Raw genomic sequence first — 15,512 nt, forward strand, 5'->3', positions numbered from 1 at the left:
TGAGAGGGGAGTGGCCTATAAAAGGCCCAGCGGGAGATCGAGAGCCAGCGGCAGTGGGTGAGAGGCGGGAGCAGCCTATAAAAGGCCCAGCGGGAGATCGAGAGCCAGCGGCAGTTGGTGAGAGGGGAGCAGCCTATAAAAGGCCCAGCGGGAGATCGAGATCCAGCGGCAGTCGGTGAGAGGGGAGCGGCCTATAAAAGGCCCAGCGGGAGATCGAGAGCCAGCGACAGTTGGTGAGAGGGGAGCGGCCTATAAAAGGCCCAGCGGGAGATCGAGAGCCAGCAGCAGTTGGAGAGAGGGGAGCAGCCTATAAAAGGCCCAGCGGGAGATCGAGAGCCAGCAGCAGTTGGAGAGAGGGGAGCAGCCTATAAAAGGCCCAGCGGGAGATCGAGAGCCAGCAGCAGTTGGTGAGACGCGGGAGCAGCCTATAAAAGGCCCAGCGGGAGATCGAGAGCCAGCGGCAGTTGGAGAGAGGGGAGCAGCCTATAAAAGGCCCAGCGGGAGATCGAGAGCCAGCGGCAGTTGGAGAGAGGGGAGCGACCTATAAAAGGCCCAGCGGGAGATCGAGAGCCAGCAGCAGTGGGTGAGAGGGGAGCGACCTATAAAAGGCCCAGCGGGAGATCGAGAGCCAGCGACAGTTGGTGAGACGCGGGAGCAGCCTATAAAAGGCCCAGCGGGAGATCGAGAGCCAGCGGCAGTTGGAGAGAGGGGAGCAGCCTATAAAAGGCCCAGCGGGAGATCGAGAGCCAGCGGCAGTTGGAGAGAGGGGAGCGACCTATAAAAGGCCCAGCGGGAGATCGAGAGCCAGCGGCAGTTGGTGAGAGGGGAGCGACCTATAAAAGGCCCAGCGGGAGATCGAGAGCCAGCAGCAGTTGGTGAGAGGCGGGAGCAGCCTATAAAAGCCCAGCGGGAGATCGAGAGCCAGCAGCAGTTGGTGAGAGGGGAGCAGCCTATAAAAGGCCCAGCGGGAGATCGAGAGCCAGCAGCAGTTGGTGAGAGGGGAGCAGCCTATAAAAGGCCCAGCGGGAGATCGAGAGCCAGCGGCAGTCGGTGAGACGCGGGAGCGGCCTATAAAAGGCCCAGCGGGAGATCGAGAGCCAGCGGTGGGTGAGAGGGGAGCAGCCTATAAAAGGCCCAGCGGGAGATCGAGAGCCAGCAGCGGTGGGTGAGAGGGGAGCAGCCTATAAAAGGCCCAGCGGGAGATCGAGAGCCAGCGGCAGTTGGTGAGAGGGGAGCAGCCTATAAAAGGCCCAGCGGGAGATCGAGAGCCAGCAGCAGTTGGTGAGACGCGGGAGCAGCCTATAAAAGGCCCAGCGGGAGATCGAGATCCAGCGGCAGTTGGTGAGAGGGGAGCGACCTATAAAAGGCCCAGCGGGAGATCGAGAGCCAGCAGCAGTTGGTGAGAGGGGAGCGACCTATAAAAGGCCCAGCGGGAGATCGAGAGCCAGCAGCAGTTGGTGAGAGGGGAGCGACCTATAAAAGGCCCAGCGGGAGATCGAGAGCCAGCGGCAGTGGGTGAGAGGGGAGCGACCTATAAAAGGCCCAGCGGGAGATCGAGAGCCAGCGGAAGTTGGGGAGAGGCGGGAGCAGCGACGGAGTGGCCTATAAAAGGCCCAGCGGGAGCTCGAGTACCAGCTGCAGTTGGGGAGAGGCGGGAGCAGTGTCGGAGCGGCCTATAAAAGGCCCAGCGAGAGCTCGAGTACCAGCTGCAGTTGGTGAGAGGCGGGAGCAGTGTCGGAGCGGCCTATAAAAGGCCCAGCGGGAGCTCGAGTACCAGCTGCAGTTGGTGAGAGGCGGGAGCAGTGTCGGAGCGGCCTATAAAAGGCCCAGCGGGAGCTCGAGTACCAGCGGCAGTTGGTGAGAGGTGGGAGCAGTGTCGGAGCGGCCAAAAAAGGCCCAGCGGGAGCTCGAGAGCCAGCGGAAGTTGGGGAGAGGCGGGAGCAGCGACGGAGTGGCCTATAAAAGGCCCAGCGGGAGCTCGAGAGCCAGCGGAAGTTGGGGAGAGGCGGGAGCAGCGACGGAGTGGCCTATAAAAGGCCCAGCGGGAGCTCGAGAGCCAGCGGAAGTTGGGGAGAGGCGGGAGCAGCGACGGAGTGGCCTATAAAAGGCGTACCGGTGCAGCTACAGCGGGAGAGAAAGCAAAATAGAAGTAGAAAGGAATCAAAAAGTGACGTCACAGCCAATGGGGTAAGTGATTGGCTGGTGATTGGTGAGTAGCTTTTCGTTTTATTTTTTATATCAGTAAGTGAACTTTAGCATTGTTGCTACTAATTTAAGTGTATCTAAGGGTTAAGACATGGCAGGAGAGCTCGGTCACGTGATATGCTCCTCCTGTACCATGTGGGAACTCGGGGACACTTCCGGTGTCCCTGGGCGCTACGTGTGTGGGAAGTGTATCCGCCTCGAGCTCCTGACGGTCTGCGTTGCGGAGTTGGAGCTGAGGGTGGATTCACTCTGGAGCATCCACGATGCTGAGAATGACGTGAGTAGCACGTGTAGTGAGTTGGTCTTACCGCAGGAGAAGGGTCCACAGCCAGATTGGGAATGGAAGACCAGCAGGAAGAGCAGTGCAAGAAAGATAGTGCAGGGGTCCCCTGCGGTCATCTCCCTGCAAAACAGATACACTGCTTTGAATACTGTTGGGGGGGATGACTCATCAGGGGAGGGCAGCAGCAGCCAAGTTCATGGCACCGTGGCTGGCTCTGCTGCACAGGAGAGCAGGAAAAAGATTGGGAGCGCGATAGTGATAGGGGATTCAATGGTGAGGGGAATAGATAGGCGTTTCTGCGGACGCAACCGAGACTCCAGGATGGTATGTTGCCTCCCTGGTGCAAGGGTCAAGGATGTCTCGGAGCAGATGCAAGACATTCTGAAATGGGAGGGAGAACAGCCAGTTGTCGTGGTGCACATTGGTACCAACGACATAGGTAAAAAAAGGGATGAGGTCCTACGAAAAGAATTTAAGGAGCTAGGAGCTAAATTAAAAAGTAGGACCTCAAAAGTAGTAATCTCGGGATTGCTACCAGTGCCACGTGCTAGTCAGAGTAGGAATCGCAGGATAGCGCAGATGAATACGTGGCTTGAGCAGTGGTGCAGCAGGGAGGGATTCAAATTCCTGTGGCATTGGAACCGGTTCTGGGGGAGATGGGACCACTACAAACCGGACGGTCTGCACCTGGGCAGGACCGGAACCAATGTCCTAGGGGGAGTGCTTGCTAGTGCTGTTGGGGAGGAGTTAAACTAATATTACAGGGGGATGGGAACCTATGCAGGGAGACAGAGGGAGACAAAAATGAGGCAAAAGCAAAAGACAGAAAGGAGATGAGGAAAAGTGGAGGGCAGAGAAACCCAAGGCAAAGAACAAAAAGGGCCACTGTACAGCAAAATTCTAAAAGGACAAAGGGTGTTAAAAAAGCAAGCCTGAAGGCTTTGTGTCTTAATGCAAGGAGTATCCGCAATAAGGTGGATGAATTAACTGTGCAAATAGATGTTAACAAATATGATGTGATTGGGATTACGGAGACATGGCTCCAGGATGATCAGGGCTGGGAACTCAACATCCAGGGGTATTCAACATTCAGGAAGGATAGAATAAAAGGAAAAGGAGGTGGGGTAGCATTGCTGGTTAAAGAGGAGATTAATGCAATAGTTAGGAAAGACATTAGCTTGGATGATGTGGAATCTACATGGGTAGAGCTGCAGAACACTAAAGGGCAAAAAACGTTAGTGGGAGTTGTGTACAGACCTCCAAACAGTAGTAGTGATGTTGGGGAGGGCATCAAACAGGAAATTAGGAGTGCATGCAATAAAGGTGCAGCAGTTATAATGGGTGGCTTTAATATGCACATAGATTGGGCTAGCCAAACTGGAAGCAATACGGTGGAGGAGGATTTCCTGGAGTGCATAAGGGATGGTTTTCTAGACCAATATGTCGAGGAACCAACTCGGGGGGAGGCCATCTTAGACTGGGTGTTGTGTAATGAGAGAGGATTAATTAACAATCTCATTGTGAGAGGCCCCTTGGGGAAGAGTGACCATAATATGGTGGAATTCTGCATTAGGATGGAGAATGAAACAGTTAATTCAGAGACCATGGTCCAGAACTTAAAGAAGGGTGACTTTGAAGGTATGAGGCGTGAATTGGCTAAGATAGATTGGCGAATGATACTGTTAGCGTTAGTGTTTTCTCAGAAGAATCACTCGGTTCCAATGCTGATGCAGCTTTTATTACGCTCAGCGGGGAGGAAACACTCAGGACCGTATCCAGGTTTCTCTCCACAGAACAAAGGGTTACATGCACCTTTATATGTTTCACAACAGTTACAAAACAGTTTACGACAGCTACACAGCCCATCACGGCTGGACACAAGCCAATCACAACGATTATAGATTACATATAGGTTCTTTTAACCCAATAGAATTCCCCTAGTATCCAGGGAACCATATGTTCGGTTATTGTCAGCTTGGGCTGATCGATGACTTTATAGGTTCTCTCCCTAGTTCTTTCATCTGGGAGAAATAATTGGTTTATAACCTTGTTTACAGGAGATGGTTTCCCTCTTATCTTTCTTCCTGGGGAATTAATTGGTTTATGACCTTGTTCACAGGAGATGGTTTCCTTCTTATCTCTGTCTTCCCGCATCCCAGGCATTCCTACAGTGGGCCTCACAGGGTTATTGCTTGGTCATTGAACGTTCAACAGTTCACAGCTTGACTACCTGATTTCCCATCATGCCTGGGCAGCCATTTTATGTGTGTGTCCATTTTAAACTTATATGCGTTTAGATATATCTAGCAGGTGCCTAATGCCTAGTATTCTGGTATGTTCTAAAGGTGCCTACCTCCTACAACAATACTTAAGGGGTTGACTGTGGATGGGCAATGGCAGACATTTAGAGACCGCATGGATGAATTACAACAATTGTACATTCCTGTCTGGCGTAAAAATAAAAAAGGGAAGGTGGCTCAACCGTGGCTATCTAGGGAAATCAGGGATAGTATTAAAGCCAAGGAAGTGGCATACAAATTGGCCAGAAATAGCAGCGAACCTGGGGACTGGGAGAAATTTAGAACTCAGCAGAGGAGGACAAAGGGTTTGATTAGGGCAGGGAAAATGGAGTACGAGAAGAAGCTTGCAGGGAACATTAAGGCGGATTGCAAAAGTTTCTATAGGTATGTAAAGAGAAAAAGGTTAGTAAAGACAAACGTAGGACCCCTGCAGTCAGAATCAGGGGAAGTCATAACGGGGAACAAAGAAATGGCAGACCAATTGAACAAGTACTTTGGTTCAGTATTCACTAAGGAGGACACAAACAACCTTCCGGATATAAAAGGGGTCAGAGGGTCTAGTAAGGAGGAGGAACTGAGGGAAATCTTTATTAGTCGGGAAATTGTGTTGGGGAAATTGATGGGATTGCAGGCCGATAAATCCCCAGGGCCTGATGGACTGCATCCCAGAGTACTTAAGGAGGTGGCCTTGGAAATAGCGGATGCATTGACAGTCATTTTCCAACATTCCATTGACTCTGGATCAGTTCCTATCGAGTGGAGGGTAGCCAATGTAACCCCACTTTTTAAAAAAAGAGGGAGAGAGAAAGCAGGGAATTATAGACCGGTCAGCCTGACCTCAGTAGTGGGTAAAATGATGGAATCAATTATTAAGGATGTCATAGCAGCGCATTTGGAAAATGGTGACATGATAGGTCCAAGTCAGCATGGATTTGTGAAAGGGAGATCATGCTTGACAAATCTTCTGGAATTTTTTGAGGATGTTTCCAGTAAAGTGGACAAAGGAGAACCAGTTGATGTGGTATATTTGGACTTTCAGAAGGCTTTCGACAAGGTCCCACACAGGAGATTAATGTGCAAAGTTAAAGCACATGGGATTGATGGTAGTGTGCTGACGTGGATTGAGAACTGGTTGTCAGACAGGAAGCAAAGAGTAGGAGTAAATGGGTACTTTTCAGAATGGCAGGCAGTGACTAGTGGGGTACCGCAAGGTTCTGTGCTGGGGCCCCAGCTGTTTACATTGTACATTAATGATTTAGACGAGGGAATTAAATGTAGTATCTCCAAATTTGCGGATGACACTAAGTTGGGTGGCAGTGTGAGCTGCAAGGAGGATGCTATGAGGCTGCAGAGTGACTTGGATAGGTTAGGTGAGTGGGCAAATGCGTGGCAGATGAAGTATAATGTGGATAAATGTGAGGTTATCCACTTTGGTGGTAAAAACAGAGAAACAGACTATTGTCTGAATGGTGACAGATTAGGAAAAGGGAAGGTACAACGAGACCTGGGTGTCATGGTACATCAGTCATTGAAGGTTGGCATGCAGGTACAGCAGGCGGTTAAGAAAGCAAATGGCATGTTGGCCTTCATAGCGAGGGGATTTGAGTACAGGGGCAGGGAGGTGTTGCTACAGTTGTACAGGGCCTTGGTGAGGCCACACCTGGAGTATTGTGTACAGTTTTGGTCTCCTAACTTGAGGAAGGACATTCTTGCTATTGAGGGAGTGCAGCGAAGATTCACCAGACTGATTCCCGGGATGGTGGGACTGACCTATCAAGAAAGACTGGATCAACTGGGCTTGTATTCACTGGAGTTCAGAAGAGTGAGAGGGGACCTCATAGAAACGTTTAAAATTCTGACGGGTTTGGACAGGTTGGATGCAGGAAGAATGTTCCCAATGTTGGGGAAGTCCAGAACCAGGGGTCACAGTCTAAGGATAAGGGGTAAGCCATTTAGGACCGAGATGAGGAGAAACTTCTTCACCCAGAGAGTGGTGAACCTGTGGAATTCTCTACCACAGAAAGTAGTTGAGGCCAATTCACTAAATATATTCAAAAGGGAGTTAGATGAAGTCCTTACTACTCGGGGGATCAAGGGGTATGGCGAGAAAGCAGGAAGGGGGTACTGAAGTTTCATGTTCAGCCATGAACTCATTGAATGGCGGTGCAGGCTAGAAGGGCTGAATGGCCTGCTCCTGCACCTATTTTCTGTGTTTCCTATTTTTTTCTATGTCTCTTATCCCTGGTATCATGCTGTTAAACCTCCTCTGTACCCCGCCCAATGTCTTGACATCCTTCCTAAACTGTGGTGCCCAGCTGGGGTCTAAAGGTTTAGCATCACTTCCTTGTATTTGTATTCAATGCTCCTATTTACAAAGCCAAGTATCCCATATACTTTCTTCACTCCCTCATCAACTTGCCCTGCACCTTCAAGGGTTTGTGACTATGCACCCCCAGGTCCCTCTGCCCCCATCAAAATAGTACCATTTAGATTATACTGCCTCTCCATGTTGTTCCGCCCAAAGTGCATTGCTTCACATTTATCCAAATGAAATTGCATCTGCCATCTGCCTGCCCATCTCACCAGTCTATGGCCTCCTGAAGGTTGCCACTATCCTGTTCACTATTTACTATGTTTCCAAGTTTTGTGTCATCCATAAACTTCGTAATTGTACTCCCTAAACCCAAGTCCAGGTCATTTATATATAACCAGAAAAGCAATGGTCCTAATACCCACCTCTGGGGGACCCCACTGTATATGTCTCTCCAGTCAGAAATACATTTGTTCATCACTACTCTCTGCCTCCTATCCCTTAGCCAATTACGTACCCAATCTCATGTGCTTCTATTTTCCAAATAAGTCTGTTATCTGATACTTTATCAAATGCCTTTTGAAAGTCCATATATACAACATCTACTGCATTACCTTCATCAACCCTCTCTGTTACTTCATCAAAGAACTCAATCAGGTTAGTCAGACATGATTTGCCTTTACCCATCCTGTGCCTGTCACTGAAATGCCAATCTAGCTTAGGGCCCTCGGGGAAATCAAGGGATATGGAGATCGGGCGAGAAAGTGTTGAGGTCGATGATCAGCCGTGATCTGATTGAATGGCGGAGCAGGCTCGAGGGGCCGTATGGCCTACTCCTGCTCCTAATTCTGATGTTATGTTCTTATGTTCACCAACACATTCCTCGTCGGCCTCCAACCTCTACAACTTATTCAGAACACCACAGCCCAGGCCCTTGCTTAAACCTGTTCTCCTATCCTGTCGTTGCCAAACTCCACTGGCTCCCCATGGTCATATGAGTTAATTTGACCATACTTGTCCTCAGATTCAAATCCGCATATAATGTCATCTTAACCTACTCAAGCACAATCCAGCATGTACCTTGTGCTTCTCTAACACTTGCCTTCTCAATGTTCCACATTCCTGCTGCACTGTCGGTAGCAGGTCTTCCATCTAGCACACCAGCACACTTTGCAATGCCCTCTCTCAATCCCTTGCCCCCTCTCCCATAAAGACCCGTGGACTAATTCTGCCGCATTTCTGAACTCCTACCCTCCCTGTCCACCTCCCTCTGTGTAGCTGAGGTGAGCTGCCAAGTAGTTGTTGGATCTAATCGGAGAGATGATTTGAGGAAGTCGTGCTCTGACAGGGAGCTGGTCACGCCTCTGCCTCACATGCTTACCCTGGTGATTTATTCTCCTCTTTCTTATTTCCAGGACTGGTGGAATTCCACCTCCTTCGCCAACTACTACAGGACCTGGAACGTGGTGGTCCATGACTGGCTTTACAACTACGTATACAGCGACTTCTTACGGGTAAGACCCACACCCTAGCACAGCCCACTGCACCCAGGAGTAAGAGAGAGCCTTGACAGACCATAAATCTGAATACACTGTAATACAGAGCTGCTGCAGCCCATCCAGATTCACACACACGCACACACACACACACACACGCACAGATTCACACACACACACACACACACGCACAGATTCACACACACACACACACACACGCACACACCCAGATTCTCACACACACACACACACACACGCACAGATTCTCACACACACACACACACACACACACACACGCACAGATTCACACACACACACACACACACGCACACACCCAGATTCTCACACACACACACACACACACACGCACAGATTCTCACACACACACGCACACACACACACACACACACACACACACACACGCACAGATTCACACACACACACACACGCACACACCCAGATTCTCACACACACACGCACACACACACACACACACACGCGCACAGATTCACACACACACACACACACACACGCACAGATTCACACACACACACACACACACGCACACACCCAGATTCTCACACACACACGCACACACACACACACAGATTCTCACACACATTCGCACACGCGCACACACACACACACACACAGATTCTCACACACACACGTACATGCACACACACACACACGCACGCACCCAGATTCTCACACACACGCACAGATTCACACACACACACGCACACACCCAGATTCTCACACACACACACACACGCACAGATTCACACACACACACACGCGCACACACCCAGATTCTCACACACAAACACACTCACTCACTCACTCACATTCACATACACACACATTCACACACGCACACACACATGCGCACACCCACACACACACACAGACACACCCAGATTTACACACACGCACACACACACAGATTCACACACACACACACACACACACACATGCACACACCCAGATTCGCACACACAGACACACACACACACGCACACACCCAGATTCGCACACACTCACACACACAGATTCACACACACACACACACAGATTCACACACACATACACACACAGATTCTCACACACACACACACACACAGATTCACACGCACCCAGAATCTCACACACACACACCCAGATTCGCACACACACACACAGACACACACACACACACACAGATTCACACACACATACACACACAGATTCACACACACACACACACACACAGATTCACACACACCCAGATTCACACACACACACACACAGATTCACACACACCCAGAATCTCACACACACGCACACACACACACACCCAGATTCGCACACACACACACACCCAGATTCACACACACACACACACACACAGATTCACACACACACACACACAGATTCACACACACACACACACACACAGATTCACACACACCCAGAATCTCACACACACACACACACACCCAGATTCGCACACACACACACACACACACACAGATTCACACACACACACACACAGATTCACACACACATACACACACAGATTCACACACACACACACACACACACAGATTCACACACACACACACACAGATTTATAGGTAAAAGCAAGACTTGGATTTCTATAGCGCCTTTCATGACTACTGGATGTCTCAAAGCCCTTTACAGCCAGTGAAGTACTTTTGAAGTGTAGTCACTGTTGTAATGTGGGAAACGCAGCAGCCAATTTGCGCACAGCAAGCTCCCACAATAAGTGATGTGATAATGACCAGGTAATCTGTTTTAGCGATGTTGATTGAGGGATAAATATTGGCCAGGTACACCGGGGATATCTCCCTTGCTCTTCTTCGATATAGTACATGGGATCTTTTACATCCACCCGAGAGAGCAGACGGGGCCTCGGTTTACGTCTTATCTGAAAGACAGCACCTCCGACAGTGCAGCACTCCCTCAGCACTGCACTGGAGTGTCAGCCTAGATTTATGTGCTCAAATCCCTGGAGTGGGCCTTGAACCCACAACCTGCTGACACTTTACGCACATCCAGATTCACATACACCAGATTGCTGAATCCAATTGCCCTATCAGCACCCTGGCTGAGATCTGCTATGTCAGGACCGGGCAGCGATTGGTCCTTGCTGGCCCATGTGAGTCAGTCCCACACTGGCAGAGCATTGACCCACTCAGCCATCAGGGTGCAGTAACGTGGCATTTCTAAACCGAGTATTTCCATGTAGTTCATGTACAGCAACATCATCAGCATAGGCAGTCCCTCGTATTGAGGGTGACTTGCTTCCACGCCAAAAAGGGATGAGTTCACAGGTGTTTCAATGAAGGACCCGATATTCCAGTCCTGAACTACATCCTGAAGGGTGGAAGATGCCAATGCATGGACTTTTTTAACGTGGGGTGGCCGTTGCACACCAGCCACCACACGGGCTTGACCGAGCTAGGTCTTGGTCCAGTGGCAAGGGTTAACCAAGACAACAGGAGACCTGCTCTGCTGTATCTGTATAGCAGAACATTAACAAATAGCACTCGTTCATTCTGTTGCCCCTCTCTTTTGTTGCAGATGTCTGGCAAGAGGTTTCGAGTTGTTGCGATGCTCTCAGTCTTCATCCTGTCTGCAGTGGTTCATGAGTACGTCCTGACACTGTGCCTGGGCTATTTCTACCCAGTTATGTTCTGCCTCTTTGCTATCTTTGGAGGTAAGTGATACACACGGGTTTGCGAAGGTTACGGGAAGGAGCAATAGCGCTGGCTACCAAAGTGGATCATGCCCAAATCCGTGCCACGCAGTCTCCTCAGGGCCATGGTCGGTGTGCCAGGAGAGAGCTGGTGGTAAGCCCAGGGTATAACCTGGATTCGGCATCACCGTGTGATACAGCACTAGTGGCTTCACGGGCACACTGCCCAATGTGATACTGGGCCACACAGGTCAAAAGGTCCCAGCTTCCATCCCTGCTCTGTATCTTGTCAGCTGATTCCAGCAGTCGGAGGTGCTACAATTATCCTCAGTGTCCCGGGGGTAGGGAGGAGGAAAATCAGCCAGGGTTTTCCTCCTCCTCATCAGCATCCAGTGACCCTTGCTGGAAAGTGTGCACTTATGTGTGGACATCAGCAGGTGGCAGGTCAGAACAAACTGTGGCGCCCCCTTGGTCGAATAGACCTCTGATAGGCACTGTCTGCGCTCACATCTAAAGATTGGGCACTGGGCTGGGCACCCAGTGAGAGCCTGGGCCTTCAGGAGAGGAGGGGAGACGGTGGGTTTGCCCTGATAATAAAGGATGACATAAGGACAGTAGTGAGGAAGGATTTTGGCTCAGAAGATCAGGAAGTAGAACCAGCAGGGTGGAGATAAGAAATAACAAGGGACAGAAAACACTGGTGATTCAATTAAAATTAATCTGGAATAAAAAGCTAGTATCAGAACATAAGAACATAAGAAATAAGAGCAGGAGTAGGCCATACGGCCCCTTGAGCCTGCTCCGCCATTTAATACGATCATGGCTGATCCGATCATGGACTCAGCTCCACTTCCCTGCCCGCTCCCCATAACCCCTTATCCCCTTATCGCTCAAAAATCTGTCTATCTCTGTCTTAAATTTATTCAATGTCCCAGCTTCCACAGCTCTCTGAGGCAGCGAATTCCACAGATTTACAACCCTCTGAGAAGAAATGTCTCCTCATCTCAGTGTTAAATGGGCGGCCCCTTATTTTAAGATTATGCCCCCTAGTTCTAGTCTCCCCCATCAGTGGAAACATCCTCTCTGCATCCACCTTGTCAAGTCCCCTCATAATCTTATACATTTCGATAAGATCACTTCTCATTCTTCTGAATTCCAATGAGTAGAGGCCCAACCTACTCAACCTTCCCTCACGGTGACCATATAAATGCGGGATTGTTGTAAAAACCCATCGGGTTCACTAATGTCCTTCAGGGAAGGAAATCTGCCGTCCTTACCCGGTCTGGCCTATGTGTGACTCCAGACCCACAGCAATGTGATTGCAATGTGGTTGGACTCTAAACGGCCCTCTGACATGGCCCAGCGAGACACTCAGTTGTACACAACTGCTACAAAAAACAATAATACAAATAAAACCAGACGGACCACCCGGCATCGACCTCAGCACCGGCTTCAGACACAACAAAGACACACCCAGCCTTGCCGACCTTGCAAAATCCTCCTCACCAACATCTGGGGACTTGTGCCAAAATTGGGAGAGCTGTCCCACAGACTAGTCAAGCAACAGCCTGACGTTATCAAACTTCCAGAATCATCACTTTCAGCCAATGTCCCAGACTTCTCCATCACCATCCCTGGGTATGTCTGTCCCACCAGCAGGACAGACCCACCAGGGGTGGTGCACAGTGGTATACAGTCCAGAGGGAGTGGCCCTGGGAGTCCTCAACATTGACTCTGGACCCCACGAAGCCTCATGGCTTCAGGTCCAGCATGGGCAAGGAAACCTGCTGATTACCACTTACCGCCCTCCCTCAGCTGATGAATCAGTACTCCTCCATGTTGAACACCACTTGGAAGAAGCACTGAGAGTAACAAGGGCACAGAATGTACTCTGGGTGGGGAACTTCAATGTCCATCACCAAGAGTGGCTCGGTAGCACCACTACTGACCGAGCTGGCTGAGTCCTGAAGGACATAGCTGCCAGACTGGGCCTGCGGCAGGTGGTGAGAGAACCAACACGAGGGAAAAACCTACTTGACCTCGTCCTCACCAATCTACCTGTTACAGATGCATCTGTCCATGACAGTATTGGTAACAGTGATCACCACAGAGACATTGTGGAGACAAAGTCCCGTCTTCACACTGAGGACACTATCCATCGTGTTGTGTGACACTACCACTGTGCTAAATGGGATAGATTCAGAACATATCTAGCAGCTCAAAACTGGGCATCCATGAGGCACTGTGGGCCATCAGCAGCAGCAGAATTGTATTCCACCACAATCTGTAACCTCATGGCCCGATGTATCCCTCACTCTACCATTACCATCAAGCCAGGGGACCAACCCTGGTTCAATGAGGAGTGTAGAAGAGCATGCCAGGAGCAGCAGCAGGTGAACCTAAAAATGAGGTGCCAACCTGGGGAAGCTACAACACAGGACAACATGCATGCTAAACAGCGAAAGCTGCATGCTATAGACAGAACTAAGTGATCCCACAATCAACAGATCAGATCAAAGCTCTGCAGTCCTGCCACATCCAGTCGTTAATGGTGGTGGACAATTAAACAACTAACGGGAGGAGGAGGCTCCATGAATATCCCATCCTCAATGATGGCGGAGCCCAGCACGTGAGAGGCAAAAGACAAGGCTGTAGCGTTCGCAACTATCTTCAGCCAGAAGTGCCGAGTGAATGATCCATATCGGCCTCCTCCTGAGGTCCCCACCATTACAGAAGCCAGTCTTCAGCCAATTTGATTCACTCCACGTGATATCAAGAAATGGCTGAATGCACTGGATACAGCAAAGGCTATGGACCCCGACAACATCCCGGCTGTCGTGCTGAAGACTTGTGCTCCAGAACTAGCCGCATCTCTAACCAAGCTGTTCTAGTACAGCTACAACACTGGCATCTACCCAACAATGTGGAAAACTGCCCAGGTATGTCCTGTCTACAAAAAGCAGGACAAATCCAATCCGGCCAATTACCGTCCCATCAGTCTGCTCTCAATCATCAGCAAAGTGATGGATGGTGTCGTCGACAGTGCTATCAAGCGGCACTTACTCACCAATAACCTGCTCACCGAGGCTTAGTCTGGGTTCTGCCAGGACCACTCGGCTCCAGACCTCATTACAGCCTTGGTCCAAACATGGACAAAAGAACTGAATTCCAGAGATAAGGTGAGAGGGACTGCCCTTGACATCAAGGCAGCATTTGACCGAATGTGGCATCAAGGAGCCCGAGTAAAACTGAAGTCAATGGAAATCAGGGGGAAAACTCTCCACTGGCTGGAGTCATACCTGGAACAAAGGAAGATGGTTGTGGTGGTTGGAGGTCAATCATCTCAGCCCCAGGACATCGCTGCAGAAGTTCCTCAGGACAGTGTCCTAGGCCCAACCATCTTCAGCTCCTTCATCAATGACCTTCCCTCCATCATAAGCTCAGAAGTGGGATGTTCGCTGATGATTACACAGTGTTCAGTTCCATTCACAACTCCTCAGATAATGGAGCAGTCCATGCCCGCATGTAGCAAGACCTGGACAACATTCAGGCTTGGGCTGATGTGTGACACGAATATTACTTGCCACTTAAGTGCCAGGCAATGACTATCTCCAACAAGCGAGAGCCTAACCACTGCCCCTTGACATTCAATGGCATCCTGGGGGCCGTCATTGACCAGAAACGTAACTGGGCCAGCTACATAAATACTGTGGCAACAAGAGCAGGTCCGAGGCTGGGTATTCTGCAGCAAGTGTCTCACCTCTTGATTCCCCAAAGCCTTTCCACCATCTACAAGGCACAATTCAGGACTGTGATGGAATACTCTCCACTTGCCTGGATGAGTGCAGCTCCAACAACACTCAAGAAGCTCGACACCATCCAGGACAAAGCAGCCAGTTTGATCGGCTCCCCATCCACCACCTTCAACATTCACTCCCTCCACCACTGGCCCACCGTGGCTGCAGTGTGTACCATCTACAAGATGCAAGCAGCAACTCACCAAGGCTTCTTCGGCAGCACCTCCCAAACCCGCGACCTCTACCACCTAGAAGGACAAGGGCAGCAGGCACATGGGAACACCACCTCCTCCACGTTCCCCTCCGAGCCACACACCATCCTGACTTGGAAATATATCGGCCGTTCCTTCATCGTCGCTGGGTCAAATTCCTGGAACTCGCTCCCAAACAGCACTGTGGGAGCACCTTCACCACACGGA

At 50.3% G+C, this 15,512-nt stretch overlaps 1 protein-coding gene across 1 annotated transcript in view; it reads left to right on the top strand.

The window, feature by feature from the left end:
* The window catches only part of LOC139241031 (sterol O-acyltransferase 2-like), a 47,593-nt gene that overhangs the window by 22,912 nt on the left and 9,169 nt on the right, over nucleotides 1-15,512 (top strand). Inside the window, exons 6-7 of the mRNA XM_070869753.1 lie at nucleotides 8,515-8,613; nucleotides 11,182-11,317. Coding sequence (XP_070725854.1) covers nucleotides 8,515-8,613; nucleotides 11,182-11,317 — 235 coding nt within the window. The remainder of the gene's footprint in view (nucleotides 1-8,514; nucleotides 8,614-11,181; nucleotides 11,318-15,512) is intronic.

This window comes from Pristiophorus japonicus, chromosome X (assembly GCF_044704955.1).
Source record: "Pristiophorus japonicus isolate sPriJap1 chromosome X, sPriJap1.hap1, whole genome shotgun sequence".
Classification (NCBI taxonomy): Eukaryota; Metazoa; Chordata; class Chondrichthyes; family Pristiophoridae; genus Pristiophorus; species Pristiophorus japonicus.